At 54.2% G+C, this 17,803-nt stretch overlaps 1 protein-coding gene across 1 annotated transcript in view; it reads right to left on the reverse strand.

The window, feature by feature from the left end:
* Positions 1 to 14,872, reverse strand: part of STK10 (serine/threonine kinase 10) — an 84,750-nt gene extending 69,878 nt beyond the window's left edge. The window contains exon 1 of the mRNA XM_016211249.2: positions 14,530 to 14,872. Coding sequence (XP_016066735.2) covers positions 14,530 to 14,685 — 156 coding nt within the window. The 5' untranslated portion in view covers positions 14,686 to 14,872. The remainder of the gene's footprint in view (positions 1 to 14,529) is intronic.
* Between the last annotated feature and the right edge of the window lie 2,931 nt (positions 14,873 to 17,803).

Genomic DNA, 17,803 nt, shown 5'->3' on the forward strand with positions numbered 1-17,803 from the left:
CTTGTACCACTGTCCACCAAAACGGAAATTAGCTCCCCACCTGCGGGGCTGTCCCGCAAATATTTACGGAAATACTTCTCCACGCAACACACATGTGACAAGGGCACCTTCACTCCCAAGTGCACCAAGGCCTACAAAGTGCCCTTCACTGGGACCTCTCGGAGGGGCTGACCAAAAATTCAGGCCGGTCAGCAAAGGGCCACAGGCAAACAGAAACCGTGGGATTCTTCCGCCAAAAGAATCTTCCTCCAAAAAAGTGGGGATCATTTTACACGTATTAAACTAACAAGACCAGGGACAGCGACAACCTCCGGTGCTGGTGACCCACAGGCAGTACAATGGGAATACCGGGTCTGAGCAGCACCGAGCAGAATATAGGCAGATTATCTCGTTTAAAGACAGAAATTAACAATAGGTCTTAAGGGCCTTGAAAAGATCTCTGGAGCCTATTATCTATCCCTCGTTCCTGATCATTTCAGACCGGGACATAACTTCAAAAAGGACCACACACAAAATGGACCATGTTCACATCAGTCCGTAATAATTGCCAAAAAGCGGAAATAACCTTCACTGCAACTGTAAGACAGTGGTGGGATTGACTTGGTCAGATATTAAGCAACGCTTTAAAATGACAAATAGGAAGGTGATACAGTAATGAGAAAAAATAATTAAGCCATAATAAGAAGTCAGCAGAGCAGAATAATAAAATTATAGCTAAGTGATAACTTTGGGAAAACTGCACCTATGGACGGGGGCGAGCTGAAAACACAGCAGGAGGAATGCAGGTGGTTTTTAGGAGCTAATTTCACCCAGTGCCGTCTGGCCATCAGCCACAGGGGTCCCAGCGAGGACAGGCTGGGGTTGGGGCCCAGAAAGTGGCCACCTCATCCTGACCTCGTCTGCCCTCTCAGGAGCCCACCTGAGCCGCGCTGTCCAATACGGTGCCTACAGGCCACACTGTGGCCATGTGGATTACCTGAAATTACACAACATTAAAATCTTAGTTCCCAGTTGCATCAGCCACATGACAGGTGCTTAATAACCACCAGTGGTTAGTGGCTACCACACCGAACACTCCCATCCCTGCAGCAGGTCCTCGCAGGCAGCTCTGCTCAGGAGCTGCACCTGGTGAAAAACGCATTCTCACAATGGCGAGAGCATCTAGAACCCACTCCCGCGTTCCAGCCTCAGAAGCTGGCCTTTCTTTTTCTAGGGAAAAGCAAAGGGCTGGGTGCAGAGAGTAGGAGGCGGCTCGGGCGGGATCGCTTGCTAGTGACATCTCCTTAGCAACCCCGCGTGAGGAACGGCTTCCAGCTGACCTGTCAGATGAGCAGCCTGGGCGGGTGGGTCAGAGCCAAAGAATGGAGCAGTCAAGGCTAAAGGTTTCTATTTTCCTGTCCTCCTGATTCTGGACGGCTGTGCCAGCCATGTGTCAAATGCGGTTCAGTCCACTGGGAGCAAGAAGGGCTTGGTCTGGGTGCCAAAATATACAGCGGTGGTGCCCCTGCCTGGTGATGACTGCTGCCAATTGTGGGAAAGGCCTGGACTCTATTAATTAAGGAGGGAGAAAATCTGGCCCCAGAGGGAACCGGGGTCACAGCAGAACTGGCGACGTGCAGGGAAAGGGCAAGATGCAAGAGAGTAGTGTGAGGTCAGCACAGAGCCAGGACGGGGGGCGATGTGGCCGTGGTTCAGGTTCCCAAAGTGCCCCTGGTTGGCAGGCTCACGTCAGTCACAGAGGGGAGCCGCATATGCACCCCGGAGTGGCCTTCCAGAGGCTCGGGTCCTCGTAGGCCAAGGATACGGAAGGCCTGCCAGGCCCCCCGTGGTCTCTGGGGCAGGAGGAGCTTTTACCCAGGAGGAGCTCATGAGGTATGCAGAGGGACTGCCTGCCACCTCCTCCTACTGAAGAGAAGCTGAGGCCCAGGTAGAGAAGGTGGCTTTTCCCAGGTAACACAGCTAGGAAGTGGCTGGCAGAACTCGAACTCAGGTCTGGCTGGCTCTCTGCCCAGTGCTCTTTCCCCTCAGCAACCCATGAGAATAAACATCTCCAGGGGTCTCCTGCCCACCACATGCTGCATGTGCCAGTCCTCCTTCCCCATCTTTTCCTCCATTGCCTTCAACCAGGAACACTCCTAGGAGGAACCTTCAATGGCTCCCAGCTGCTGACACGATAAAGCCCAAACTCCCCTTTTTATCACAGACCACCTGGGGCCACAGTCATTTGTGTTCAGATTTTCTCTCTGACCTGGCTGTGAGCTCAGAAAGGCTAAGCCCATGTCTGATTCATTCTAGGCTGCCCCACACGCCTGGCACAGAAGAGCCGGCGGATAGATGGGAGCAAGGGACGGCGGGTAAAGGGGAAGAGGGGAGAATGGGTGGGCAGACAGGCAGGCGGGTAAGTGGGTGGATAGATGTGTGGGAGGATAGTGGATTCATACATAGGCGGGTGGGTGGATGGGTGGATGGGTGGGTGGATGGATGGGTGGAAGGGTAAATAGATGGGTGGGTAAATGGAAGGGTGGATGTGTGGAACGATGGGTGGGTGTGTGGATGGATGGGTGGATAGTTGGATGGGTGGGTAGGAAGATGTCTGGGTGGACAGACAGATGTGTGGATGAGTAAATGATTGGTGGTTGTAGCTCCTTGCAAACAGAGAAATGGGGCCCTCCACACAGGAAGGGAAAGAAAAGTGACAAGAAGCCCACTTTCTCAACGCATCCAGATTCCTGACTCTCCAGCTGTTCTCTGGTTTTGGAAGATGGGCCCTCTTCATCGTGGATAAGCCAAAGGCCTTGGCGGGGCCAGGACACACACAGTTAACGAGCCCTGCCAAGGGGACAGAAACCACCCGATCAATCATCGCCAGGGCCAAGTTTCAGCTCAGCGACAACCGAGACGGCCGGGTTTCAGAACAAGCGACACTGAAGGATGAGAAAGATTACGAAGCACAAAAGCAGAGGAGTGACAGGGCTTCCAAAGATGGCATTTAATACCCTCTCCCTTGGGAAGGAGGGGCCTGGCGAGCCGGCATGGCCCTGCAGGGAAACGCCGAGCCACACAATCCTTCAGGGCCAGCAAATAAAAACTAAAACCCAAACAGGATTGGCCCCAAAGGCATCAAATCCGGCCCTTGGCTGAAAACCCAGACAACCTGTCCAACTTGGCCGGGGATGTGGGAGCCGGCAGATCTCAGCTCTTCCAAAGTGGCGAGGAACCCAAGCCCCGTATCACTGATAAAGGAGCTGAGAGAGGTGCTCCCACCTTCGCAGGTGCTGAGTCATCACGCAGGAGGGCGGCTGGGGTCGAGGGCACGGAGGAGGGAGAGGAGGAAGCCCCTCACCCAGGCCTGTGCTCCCAGGCCCGTCAGGCACCGCGGGGCTTCCCTCCCCAACCCTCCCCACCACCCGGGGCCGAGGCTCTCAGAGCCCTGCCTTCGGGCAGCCCCAAACCTCAGAAATTAAGGTTACTCAGTGTTTTCCATCAATAGTACCTTTTGTCCTTTTTTTTACTGTTCTATTAAACAACATGTACACATTAGGAGAGTCTTCAAAACAGAACGGGACGAAGGAGAAAAACCAGTCACAGTCCCCTGAGCATCTGGGAGCACCTCCTCCCAGTATTCCTCTGGTGGAGGTACCCAGACCTGTCCAGCAATCCCGCCCTGCGCTTCCCAGCTGTGTGGCCCCAGGGGTCCTGTGTCACCTCTCTGTTCCTGACTTTCCTACTTCCTATGATCAAGACGTAAGCAGTTCCTGCCTCAAGGGCAGTCGAAAGCCCTCCCCCAGTCGACCTGTGAAAGATGCTAGCGCAGGGCTGGGCTACACGCTCACTCACTTGGCTCTCTCCCCACTTTAAAAAATGGGGTTCACCTAGACACACTGACTTGTCATTTTCCCGTTATTTAGCAGCACGTTACCAAAAGCCCTTCAATCACGGAACACTTCCACAGCATCGCCCGCAGCAGCCCTAGACCGTGCCCGACTGGCGGGTCCACAGCAGAGCTGACCAGCCCCCCACTGTCTGGTCCTCAACACTGATCACACGGTTCTGCATCCAGAAGCCTGGGACCTGACTGGCCTGTTGCCAGATGGCTCTCCAATGGCTAGTCACACAGGCAAATCCCCTGTCCTCGTGCCCTGGCTAACACTGGGTATACACTAGCTGGGAAGCTGAGCTCGGCCAGTTCTGCTGCATCCTGGCTGTGTGTCCTTGGGCACTGTTGTCATAAGATCACAGGAAAGACACCCATGTCCCAGCCGTGGCCAGGTAGCTCAGTTGGTTGGAGCACCGTCCCGATACGCCAAGGTTGTGGGTTTGATCCCCAGTCAGGGCACATACAAGAAGCAACCAGGGAATGCACGGACAGGTGGAACAATGAACTGATATCTCTCTCAAGTCAATTTAGAAAAATAAAATTAAAAAACAAAGACACCAATGTCCCACTGATGAGAACTATTGTGTTACCTCATTTTGCAGAAAAGGAAACCCAGACCCCTCTAGAGGGGTGACGTCACTTGTCCAAGGTCACGCAGCAAAGACAGTGGCCAAGCTGGGACTTGTGGGATGAAGGAGCATCACGAAGTCAGAGCCTACGAGGGTGGCTCTTGTGGGAGGTGCGGGTGCCTCAGGTGTCCTGAGGGGCACCCTACTGGCCATGGTGGCCAGCCCTGCAGACAGATCAGAGGTGGCACTGGCCCATCCGTCATTACCAGAGGCACACCACTCCCCTCTCCTCGCCCCAGTGATGGTTTCTTATCGCCTCAAAGTGGAGGTGGGGTGGTGAGTGTGCCAAGGAAGGAGGCTTGAGAAGGAGCTCAGGCCACCCGTGTGGTCCCAGAGCCTACCAGGAGGCAAATCAGAGGCAGGAAGCATCTCAGGACTGACAGGGACACCTGCCAGCTCTGGCGGGTCACCGCCTCAGCAGGACAAAGACAGCTTTGATGGTGGCAGCCTCAGAGGGCCCAGAGCCGGGCCTGGGCTGCCAGACAAGTGAGGCCGGAGCTTTCCAGGAAGACGGGCAAAGGAGGACAGGGCCCAGAGCTGTCGTCTCCTTCCAGGGCATGAATGTCACGCTTCCGGCCGCCCAGAGTGGCCTCGGCTACCCTGATGACCGTCCACGGGACAGGCAGAGCTGAGGCTACCCTTCCCTGGCAGTGAACTTCTCAAGGGCTGGATGCAGCCGTCATCTTCGCTGGATCACGCTCACCTAACACAGCGAGAGAGCGAGAAGTTTTCAGCTGATCACAGGAACTGACACACGGTGTCTATCCAGGAGCAGCCTCCTGGGCATCTGCCTGTCACTCCTCAGGAAGCCAGGCCATCCAGTCAACAGTGGTCACCACACGATGACAATGACAGTTGCATGAACTTATCTTCCCTCTGCGCTGGGCACCGCATCCAGGGCTGGCCACAGGTCTGTCTTTCTACAGGGAAACACTGATCTTCATTTTACAGCTAAAGCTACTGAGGTTCAGAGAGGTGAGGTGACTTCCCCAAGGTCACACAGGAAGCAGGCGGTGAAGCCCGAGGGAAAAACTCAGAACTGATTCCAGAGCCTGGGCTCATAATCACAGCCCTGGGCCGGCCTGGCTGGGCAGGAAGGCGGGTCAGGAATTTACTGCTCATTGACGGTCCATTCATTCAGCAGAAACTGGCCCGGGAGCAGGCCCCTTTCCACAAAAGATGAATAAATGATAACTCCCTGCCCTCGGGGACCTTACCTCTCCCAAAGAGGAAAGAAAATAAACAAGGAAACACACAAGAAAATCCCAGCTTGTGACAGGAGCGCTGGAGGACAGAGGCAAGGAGCTGTCACCGTGGTCCAGAGGGGTGGGGGCAGGGCTCCCTGAGGAAGGGACCTGTGAGCTGAGCCCAGCCTCGCAGAGTCCTGGGAAGAGATGGCAGGAAAAGGGCCCGCAGAGAAGGGCCCGCAGCCTTCCACTGCCCTCGGACCCCCTCCCCCCCCACTGGACGGAGGCTGGTTAGAGTTAACGCTTCAGTCGCCAGCACAGTGGTTAACACTGGGGTCTCGGGGCCGAAATTCTGGTATAGCTGCTTGTTAGCAAGAAAGAAGCAAGTAAGCTATGGAGGAAGGAAGGGGGAAAAAAGATATGTAGCAAAGGGGAGAGCAGAGAGAAAGGAGAAGAGAAAGACAGGGTGGGGAAGTAGAAGGTGAGTGCAGTGCAGGGACAGAGGGGGGGGGAGAGGGGGCGAGGGGGGAGAGGGGGCAGCTGTTTGGTGTGTGTTCCCCCAGCCCCACTCGAGCACCCAGGAGTGCTCAGCACCTTAGATGCTGTGGCACAGCAGCCCCACACCCACCAGGGCCCCAGGAGCACCCAGCTTCCCCACCCTGGTACCCTCCCCCTCCCCCTGCCACTTCCTCTGCTAGCCCTGCCTGTCCCCCTCACCACTTCCTCTGCCGGAGAGGCCACCGCCGCCATCAGGGGCTCAGCCCCAGCTGAGGCTGCAGCGGGCCTGGCAGGAAGGGTCACAATCCTGTGCACAGAAACACCAAGGCTATAGGGGGACACCTCAAGGAAGTGACCCTGGGCCCTCTCCTCACAATAAGCCCCTCATCTTCCCCTCCATTCTGGCGGGGGTTTTGGTTTTGGTTTTTCTGAGAGAGAGAGAGAGACTGACTTCCATTCGTTGCTCCACTTATTTATGCATTCATTGGTTGATTCTTGTATGTGCCCCGCCTGGGGATCAAAACCTGCAACCTTGATCATATCAGGACAATGCTCCAACTGAGCTACCCCGCCACAGCTTTCCCTCCATTCTGTACACAGAAAAGGCCCAGGCTCCTGGCTACAGAGATCTGGGTTCAAGTCCCAGCCTTGTCACAAAATAGCTGTGTGACCCTTTGCAAGTCACTGTACCTCTCTGGGCCTATGCTTCATCGGGTGTGAAGTGAGGCTACTAATCCCTGCCTTTCATGGGCTCGTAGAGGTAAAGTGATGGACACATAAGAATGGAGCAAAAATCAACTGCCTATTCGTTTATTTCATTCACCCTGGAACCCACAGCGCCTGGCAGGCAGTAGGTGCTCAATTAATAACCCTAATAACTAACACACGAGCTTTTCCAGCATCCTGGGTCAAGTGGTCTGTCTGGGTCATTTCATACTCTAACAACTCGATGAGGCCATTCCTACAGCCATTTTGCAGCTAAAGAAACTGAGGCACAGGTAAGTCATTTTCTCATGGCCACACAACCCACGAGGTAGAGCCAGGTTTTAACTCCGGGCCCTTACCCCGTTCCTGTGCGATCTCCGACCCTGAAAAACATGAGCTTCCCTTCCCGCCTCACCTCTGCTTCTTTCCTCCTGAGTCCCATGTCCAGCTCTCTAGAATCTTCCATGCCTCCCACCCACACGCCACATCTCATTCTCAGCCAGTTGCCTTCCATCAGTCACTTTCCCTCCCTGGGCTCTGACTTGGGCCCCAACCACAGCTCTGGCCTTTCTTCTCACCACTGCCTGCTGCAGCCACCAGGGCATGGCCACTCGGACTAAGGCTTCACTCATCAATGGCCTTGGGCAGCCAGGAAACCTAGGCATCCCCCAATTATCTAGGCAAGCCACTCCTCCCTCTGGTGATCACCCAGAGAGAGCTCCCCTCTAACACTACAGAAGGTGACCAGGTCAAGCCTAGGGGCTTGAGGCAGGCCAGCCATTAGTTGAGCTTAAAACTGTCACATCTAAATTCCTTGGCTTGGCATTCAAGGCCCTCTTGACTTGGCCCTCAAATATTATTCTAGTTCTGGCCCTGCCTGGCCAGGACACCCAGGCTAGGCCCAGCTTCCACACCTATTGGCCACTGGGCTTGAGAAGGCAGCAGAAACATGTAGAGTGAGTTGGGGGGAGGGGAGAAGGTGGGAGTGACCAGGAGAAGCCAGATCTGCACTGCCTGGTACAGTAGGCACAGGTAACTTTTGAACCCCTGAAAAGTGGCTTGTCCAGACTGAGATGTGCCCTAAAGGAAAAACACACACAGATTTCAAAGGCTTACTACAAAATAAGAATATTAGCTATCTCTTTCATTCCATATTGATTACATGCTAAAATGATACTACTTTAGCCTGGCTGGTGTGGCTCGGGGGTCAAGCATCTACCTGTGAAGCCTGGAGGTCACAGTTGGATTCCTGGTCAGGGCACATGCCAGGGTTGTGGGCTCGGTCCCCAGTGGGGGGCATGTGGGGGCAGCCAACCAATGACTCTCATCATTGATGTTTCTAGCTCTCTCCCTCTCCCTTTCTCTCTCTGAAAATCAATTAAATAAATAAATATATAATTTTTTTTTTAAATGATACTACTTTAGATATCCTGGGTTAACAACAATGTACTATTAACATTCATCTCTCCAGTTTCTCTCCTGGTTGGAATGAGGCTACTAGAAACTTTTAAGCATATGTGGCTTGTGTTCCGTTTCCCTTGGACAGCGCCGGCCTGGAAGCTGCTCCGCAGTCCCTGCAAATGTGGCCCCACAGCCCCACGGGCCATAGTACCAGCTTCTCTGATCTTTCCAGAGAAGACAGAAATCTGGGGTTTTATGTGAAGTCCCCTAATGTCAAAATGCTGGCAGCCATTTCAAACTTGGTTCAGCCACATGCGAGCCACACAAACCCATCCGAAGGTCACACCAGGCTCAAGGGCCACCCAATTGGCAACCTCAGGCCTCACTGTCCAGTCTCTCCTGGCCCAGGCTTCCTGCTCTCTAAAACTTTCTGTCACCATCCCACCCACCCCACCCAGTAGAAGTCTTCCCTACTCACACAAGCCCTGTCTTTGTAGGGCACTCTCTCTCACCCCAGCCGACCCTGACCTTCCTCTGCCCTCCCCCACGTGGCAGTGAGAGCATCAGGGGAAGCCGCAGGCCCTTACGGGCACCTCCTATGGGCCATCGCTGTGCCCGCGGGTTAATTCTCACAGCAGCTCTGTGGGTGAGCAGCAGTCTCAGCCCCACCATACACGAAAGGAAGCTGAGGCTCAGAGACAAGCCGCTCGCCTGATGTCACGCAGCTGCTGGGTGGGACAGCCGGGATTCGAACCCCAGTCTACCTGGCCGCAAGTCTTTGATCGGACACCCAGGGACAGGACACACAGAGGTGAGCAAGCACTGTTTGTGGAACTGAATCGAGGCACGTTCGTTCGTTTGAGGCAGTGGCGCTCGACTGGTGCGATTTTTGCCCTCCAGGGGGCATGTGGCGGTGTCTGGAGACATTTCTGGCTGTCACAGGTAAGGATGGGGGGAGAGGATGCTGGCACTGGTGGTACTTCCAGTGGGTAGTGGCAGAGATGCGGCTAACAGCCCACACTGCACAGGATGACCCTCGCAGCGAAGAGCTACCTGCCCCAAACAGTGCCAAGGTGGGGAAGGCCTGGTGCAAGGAACAAGCTACAAACTTCAGTATTGGTGCCTCGTCTCATTAAGCAGCAGAAACTGGCCAGGACCTTCTCCGTGGATACCAAGCGCAACAGCCATAAACTATCTTCCTTTCCTGCCCACCTCCTAAGTGCGGGGCAGGTGCTCGATGTATCACCTCCTCAGACCTCCCTAATTCTCCAAATTATCACCTCCATTTACAGTCAAGAGCTGAGGCTCAGAGGCTGAGGTCACCTGCTTGGGGTTGAAACCCAGATCTTACTGAGCCCCAGTTTCTTCCCTTAAGCCCCTTGCTCCACTGCCCTCAGCTGGACTGTTTTCTGGGGACCACCCCTGGGGATTCCCCCCTAGCCCGGGAACCTCAGGAGGCCAGGGGGCCCTGGTGAGCGGGCGGAGGGCTGGGACTCCAGTTAGCCCGCTAGCTCACTCCACCCTGACCTGCTCCGGAGCCAGCAGGGACAAGTCCCGTGTGGCAAGCGCTCAGTCAGCCTCTCGGCACCCAAGCCAACCCCCCAGGCGGGCGACATCCCCAGGAAGCTCAGGCCACCTTGGTTTCAGGACCGAGCCAGGAACCCACTCACAATAGCATGGACTTCTGTTTAAAAACACCAGGCTGAGCGGAAATAAGGTTACTGGCTGGGGCCAGATCTCTTTCCGGAGGAGGAGGGGGCATACTGGACGGAAACCGGGCCTGAAAACTGCTAGAGAGGGGAGGGGAGGGGAGGGGAGGGGAGGGGAGGGGAGGGGAGGGGAGGGGAGGGGAGGGGAGGGGAGGGGAGGGGAGGGGAGGGGAGGGGAGGGGAGGGGAGGGGAGGGGAGGGGAGGGGAGGGCCCTGGTGGGAGGCAGGAGGCAGGAGGCCTCCCACCTCGTGGCACTTCTCTTTTGTCTGAACAGGGCAGCAGGGCAGGATGTGGCCCTCGAAGGATGTGGGTTAACTAACAGGGAGCTGGAGGGTACCTGAGGTCCCCAGTCCCCATCAATGTACAGTCACCTTGGCTGGAACATGTAACTGAAAACCCCAATTCTGTCCCAGCACCACTGGGGAACAATTTCATCCAAATGCTAAATTCGCACCTGCTAATGTGCAGTCCTGTCTTCCAGAAACACAAGGCGGATGCAGAAAACCGCACCCAGCAGAACTGAGTCGAAAAGGGTGCCCAAAACACACGGGCGCACACTTTCAACATCTGTCCACCACTCTGAGCCACACCCCTCCACATCTGGGGACCCGCCTGACTCCCCGCCTGACTTCAGGCCTCCCTCCTTCCTCCCCTGCAACCCTACCCACGCCTATCGCCACAGACAAACCCTGCAGGTCATTTGTTGTTGTTAACCCTCACCCCAGGATATTTTTTTCATTGATTTTTTTAGAGAGAATGGAAAGGGGGGAAAGACAGAAAGAGAGAAACATCGATGTGAGACACACCTTGACTGGTTGCCACCTACACATGCCCTGACCAGGGCTGGGGATCGAGCCTGGAATTGAGGTATGTGCCCTTGGCTGGAATCAAACCCAGGACCCTTTTGTCCACAGGCTGACGCTCTAACCATGGAGCCAAACCAGCCAGGGCCCTGCAGGTCTGGAGGGCACAGTATTTGTTGCAATTTTTTTGTATTTCTTATCCACAAAACTTGTATAAAAGTGTGCAACTGTTTCTTTTAGGTTATCTTTTTTTAAAAAACATGCTCCACCCTGGTTGGGTAGCTCAGCTGGTTAGAGCACAGTCCTGATATGCCAAGGTTGCAGGTTCGATCCCTGTCAGGGCACATACAAGAATCAGCCAATGATGCCTAAATAAGTAGAACAAATTGATTTCTCTCTCCTCTCTCTATCCCTCTCTCTCTCTCCCCCACCCCTTCCTCTCTAAAATCAATAAAAACATGTTTTTAAAATAATGTTTTTCATATACCCCCAATTTTGCAAACTCATAAACTTTTTAAAAGGTTAAAGACAACATAAGATCAAAACCCAAGGGATTTTCAAGAAGCGGAAAACCCTCCACGGCCTGCTAACCCAGCTTCTCGCGGGCACACTCCGCCTGTGTCGGTCACGTGCACGTGTACCTGCTTCACCAGCTGCTACGACAGCAAGCACCAAACACTTCCTCCCCTCTCATGTCTTCAGAATAAAGATTCTTTTTAAGGGCAAGAATTTTGAAACCACGTAGCTTGTGAACTTTACTTTGTATCTAGCAATGAACTAGAAGTGACTTGCTTTTGAAATTAATTTGCAGCTGCATGAGGATTAGGTAAGAATGAGCTTGACTTTGCTCAAAAATCAATCCTACCCTCTTCTTTGTTCTCCTGAGGCTCACTGATGGCTTATCAAGCAGAAGAGGGGCTTCAGGCCTTCAGGCTGCTAACGTTTAGGCTTTGAGCCTGGGCAAGACTTTCATCAGATCTGTAATCAGAGTCCAACAAATTAAGAAAGTCCTCAGGAAAGCAGTTGCCACCAAGGCCACCAGGATCTGCCGGTTCTAGAACAGGGAGAGAAATAGTGCTGGCCACCACTTCCCCAGCTCACAGTCAACTGGTGCCCCAGGCGCCATGTCAAGATGCGAACTGGGGTCTTAGCCATAACCTAGATGGGACCTCCCTCCTGCACGGCCCCAGTGGCCAAGCAGGAAACAATGAAGTTCCGGCTGGATTCATCTTTAGTAAGGCAACACCTGCTTCACCTTCAGCTCTAAGGGGCTCAGTCAGAGCATTTTTCCAGGGTTGGAGGCCTGATAGACAGGGATCTCTGACCCAGGATGGGTCTTCCTCAGCTGGCAACTAAGGGAAGTGACAAACTGAAACCCAGAGCCTTGGGTTCTGGCCCTTTCCTCTCTCTGGACCTGGTTATCCCAGCACATAACACAAAGTTGGGTTATATCAGAGGGTCACACACTAAGGTCAGACAGGTAATATAATAAATTGTCCAGGTGTATCAGCCATCACACAGCTCTCTTAGTCCAGCTTTCCCTTGTCTTAATGATGGGAAGGTGGAGGGGAAGGGGCTGTGATGTAGCCAGTTCACAGCTTTGAGAACCAGACTCACTTTAAAAGGAGTTTACAGGCTCTGAAGAGCCAGGAGACAAAATAACTTGTGAATCAGATGAGCCCCTTTGTATGAAACTTCAGAGTCGCAGGGGAGTTTTACAGGGCTGAGGCGGGAGGAAATGACAACTGAAACTGTCAAGGGGAAATCTTACCAGCATAAAAGCAAAGTTCTGCATTTAGGTTTGAAAGAAAATGAACCAGGATATGAAGCCAGGATACACTGGGGGAGAGGGACAAGACTGTAATGGAAAGCCAGCCCCTAACAGAAAAAACCATCCTTGACAGCCAATAGCACACACACAAAAAACACCAAGAGAGCCTTCTGGAGAAAGTGAAGGGTGTGGTGAGCCGACCAAGGGTCCAGCTGCTCTCCTGATGGTCACAGTGCATTTGGAAGTGCAGGCTCTACCCTGGGAAGGCGAGGACAATGGCAAGGTGTCCAGGGGGAGCCACAAGGCTCAGGAGAGTTTCCTGGTGCCACTAGGAGAAAGATGCAGCTCTGAGAAGGGTAAAGGAAAGAGTGCCCAGGTCAGAAGGTGCTCACAGCCCTCAAATACATGCAGAACCCTTAGGCAGAGAAGGGCAGCAAAGCCAGGCGGCCTGAGAGCCAGGGGTGTGAGTGACAGCACAGAGACCCGCCTCTGTGACCACAGAGCCTTTGCTCCAGTGGGGGTTCCACCCTGTAACAGGAAATGCCCGCTCACTGGGGAGGTGGGAAGGTAACAAAACAGGCACCCAGATGGGCCTCCTTGGCCTCAGAATTGCCTCAAGCACAGTGCTTGTCAAACTTTGATGTGCTTAGCTATCACCTGGGGATCTTTTTTTAAAAACTGATTCGAGAGAGAGGAAGGGAGACAGAGAGAAACATCAATTTGTTGTTCCACCTATTTATGCATCCACTGATTGATTCTTGTATGTGCCCTGACTGGAGATAGAACCTGAAACCTTGGCATACCCGCATGACGCTCTTACCAACTGAGCTACCCTGCCAGGGCTCAGGTGGGGATCTTCTTAAAAGACTCTAATTTAGTAGGTGTAGGGTGGGGCCTGAGATTCTGCATTTCCAGGGCTCCCAGATGATGCTAACACTGCCCATCCAGGCACCACACTTTGGTATCTAGGCGCTAGGCCACTGTCAAGGCAAAGAGAGCAAATCCTGAGGGCAATGTGGGGGGGGGGGATACAGAACCCCTTCTGAGGTCCAGCCTCCTAAAAGGGCCATCCTGAGGTCAGGGTGGTCTACAAGCTAGAGGAGCCCAGAGGCGGGTGATGGTGGCTTAGGAAGGTGGTGCCCTCCTGGAGGACTCTCTCCAGTTTCCTGGAGAAAAGCAGACCAGGGACAGGGTCAAGCCCTAAGTGTGTGGGTCCCCAATGCAACGCAGCCACTCGGAATTCGTCCACAGGGGCAGGAGCCAGACAATGTCCTGCTGCAAACACGTCCAGAATTAATCAGCTCCGCCCCAACCCCCCTGCTCAGCAGCTCCCAGCGCCGGGTTCCTCCAGGGGAAAGGTGGCTGCAGGCTGGGAGACTCCCCAGCTGTGACTCATCCACAGAATCACAGATGACCCCGCAGGGCAGCCCCCGTTCGCCTTTCCAAACCTAACCTCTCGCTCTAGACCGCCCCCCAAACCCGCGCCTGTTCCAGTCTCGGGACCACCTTCAGGTGCGTCCCCCCCGCCCCGGGTCCTAACCTTCCGGACGCAGCCGGGTGGGTGCCCCACGCCTCGGCACTCCCACAGCCAGGGGCGGGCGCTCTTTCAAAAGTCTGCCCGCTCTCCCAGTCACAGGGCGGGTGCCCGGGTGGCCCTCTCGGGCGCGGAGGTCCCGCAGCGCCCCTTTGTCTCCCCCTGCGGCGCCGAGCGCACGGCCGGTCGCACAGGAAGTGCTCGAAACCGAGCCGAGAGTTCGGGTCCAGAGGGGGCGCCCAGCGCGCAGACGCGCAGCCGGGCTGAGCGAGCGTCCCCCGAAGAACAAGGGTCACCGGGACAGCACCCCGAACCCCGAGCTTAGGGACGGGCAGCCCCGTGCGCCCTCTCCAGCCGTGGCACCGGAACCCGCGCCCCTTCGCTCCCCCGCCGCCACCCCCCCAGCGCCCTCACCTTGTAAACCTTGCCGAAGGCGCCGTCGCCCAGCTCGCCCACGATCTCCCACACTTCGTTGGGGTCCAGGTCCCGCCGGACGTGCTCATATTCGCGGGACTTTCTCTTCTCGAAAGTAGACAGGCGCAGGATGCGGCGGAAATTGGCGAAAGCCATGGCCCGGGGCGCGCGAGCCGGGGGGCGAGGTGGCGCCGGCTCGGGCTCGGGCTGGGGCTCCGGCGCCCGCGCGGAGGAGGGGCTCGAGGACGCGGCGCTCGGGGGTTCCCCCCAGACCCGCCCTTCCCTGCAGCCCGAACCCCGTCAAGTGCGCCCCGGGCTGCGCGCGGCGGGAGCACCCGGAACCTCTCGGGCGGCCGCGGACCCCGCCCCCGCCTGGTCCCGTCCCCGGGGACGTCTCCCGCGTGCCAACCGCGCTCGCGCCGCGCCCCACGCTCTGCCGGCGAGCCGCGGGACGCGGTCTAGGACCCGGCCGGCCCCCGCCCACAGCCCGGCTCCACCTGCCGCTCCCCGGCGGGCCCGCAGACCCCCCAATTGGCTGCCGGCGCGCCCGGGCCCCGCCCGCCGCCGCGGGGCACGCTGGAGACTGTAGTCCGCCGCGGGCCCGCGAGCTCAGCGGGGCGCTGGAGGCTCCGGCGACCCCTCGGCGGGTCCGTGCCGGGCGAGCGAGGCCAGCGCGCCCCGTGGCTCCCAGAATCTCTATGAGAACGAGAAGGGACGCGAACTGGCTTTTCGCGGGCGCGCAGACTGCTGCCCGCGGGCCAGGACGGGGCCCCGGCTGTAAGCTTGAGCGCGCCCCGCGGCGCCCCCTGGAGGCTGCTCGGCTCAGCCCGCGCTTCAGGTGCGGCGCCCGGCGCGCGCGAGCGCCCGCCCCGGGCTACGCGTCCCGCGGGCGCGTTTGGCGCAGGGGCCGCGGCGCGGTGCTGCCTCCTACCGCGCGAAGGCTGCGCGCCCGCGGCCCGCCCCGAGGCCCCGGCGCCCCCGGTAGTTCCCTGCTTCCCAGGCCCAGGGATCCAGCGCCCGCCGGCGTCGGGGGCGTGGGAGAAAGAGCCCCTTTGGGACTCACCGCGGGCTGCCAGATGGATATTGAGACGCGTTTGCGCATTAAATTAAAAGCTTCTGGTTCTTAGTTTCCCAATTTAAATAAAATGAGCTCGTTGCAGATAAAACGAAAGCCGTCTCTGCCCACCATCCGCGATGCTGGAGTTTGACTCGCCCCGCTGCGCGTTACCCGCTGTGTCCGCACGCAGCTCCTCACCTGGTGCGCTTTCCAGACTCCCGCTTTCCCTGGGCCCGCTCTTTTTCTTTTTTCTCTCTTTTTTAATGATAATGCTCAGTGCCAGGCTCATACTTTATTAATGTGAATAAAAAGAAGCGTGACCATTTTGAAAAGTAACTTGAAAGTGAGTATGGAGCAGCTCTCAAATCTTTTTTACCTTTTTATTGAATTTAATGGGGTGACATTGGTTAATAAAATTATATCGGCTTCAGATGTACAATTCCGTAACACATCATCTGTATATTGTACTGTGTGCTCACCACCCCAAGTCCCCCTCCATCACCATCCATCCCCCCTGAATCTTCTGCCTCCCTCACCCCCTTTCCCTCTGGTAGTCGCTCTACTCATAGGCTTTCTTTTGTTCCCCAACCCTCAAGGAAAAGCAAAGTTACCCCTGTAGGTTCCCGCCTCATTCCTAATTTGGCTCTTCAGAGCTGCAATGATTTTATCCCTAAAATCGGTGTTAGGAAGTTTATCCACTTAACACAGCCTATGGTGTTACTAAAGCAGAACTGCGTTGCACAGTTTAGGTAGAAATGACTGGTTCCTTAATGGTGCTGAGAAACCTCCCCCATAAAACCACCTGAGCCAGGGATCTTCTCCTAGCACTTCATCATTGATTACTTTATGGTTATGGTTATGGTTATGGATTGATTCACATTTTTAACCCCTTCAGATGTCAATTTTCCTAAAACAATTATTCTATTTATCTAAGGCTGTGCTGTACAATATGGTAGCCACCCGCCGGATGTGGCTATTAAGCACTCCGATGTAGCTGGCCCAAACGGAGATGTGCTGTAGGTATAAAATACGCACTGGGTTTCAGAGTTAGTATTAAAAAGGATTGTATAATTTCAATTACCTGTGGAATCTAAAAAAACCACATCTCAGAGAGGAGATTGGTTTCCAGGGGGAGGGGTAGTCACTGTACTCATAGGCTTTCTTTTGTCAAGTTCTGGGCATCTAATGTACAGCACAGTGACTACACTTAACAATGCTGGATTGTTTACTTGAAAGTTGGTAAAAGAATAGACCTGGAAAGTTCTCACCACAAACAAATAAATGGTAGCTATGTGAGGTGATGGATGTGTTCATAACCTTATTGTGGTAATCATTTCACAGTGTCAAATGATCACACGGTACACCTTAAGCCTACACAATATGTCAATCGTATCTCAGTAAAGCTGGTAAAAAGGATTGTAAAAGGATTTTAAAAATATATTGATTACAAATTGAAATATTTTGGACACATTGAATTAAATAACATCATAACTAACTTTATTTTTTAAATGTACCTACTAGAATATTTAAAATTACATATGTGATATATTTGTGGCTTGTGTTATATATTTATTGGATAGACCTAATTTAAATTTTTTAAATTTTAATGTTTTTTATTGATTTCAGAGAGAGGGATAGGGAGAGAGAGAAACATCAATAATGAGAGTCATTGATCAGCTGCCTCCTGCACGCCCACTGCTGAGGATCAAGCCCAAAACCCGGGCATGTGCCCTGACTGGGATCGAACAGCGATCTCCTGGGTCATGGGTCGTTGCTTAACCACTGAGCCCTGCCAGCCAGGCTGGATAGAGCTAATTTAGATTTTTAAATTATTGGTATAGAGTTGTATGTAGTATTCTTATCTGTATTTAATCTCTTCCTTACTGATAGTTTCCTTTCTCATTCTTAATTTTTAAAATCTTTTTTCTCATCACACTTGCCAAAAATTCGTCTGTTCTTATTGATCTTTTCCTAAAACCAGCTTTTGTTCTAGATCTAACTACTAGTTTATAGAAAATAGAGGAGACAGAGGAACATGTTAACACATTGGAGATAAAATCTACAAAGATCTGTTTTCCTCTACATGACAATCTGGATTCTCCAACCAACTGCAAGAGAAAGAATCTTGAGGGGAACCTCAAGATACTTATGAAATGGTCTAAATAACAGATCTGTTTGGAGTCCTGACTTGAATAATTCATCTTTTAAAAATTTTAA

Source organism: Miniopterus natalensis, chromosome 4, assembly GCF_054644295.1.
Source record: "Miniopterus natalensis isolate mMinNat1 chromosome 4, mMinNat1.hap1, whole genome shotgun sequence".
NCBI classification, from domain to species: Eukaryota; Metazoa; Chordata; class Mammalia; order Chiroptera; family Miniopteridae; genus Miniopterus; species Miniopterus natalensis.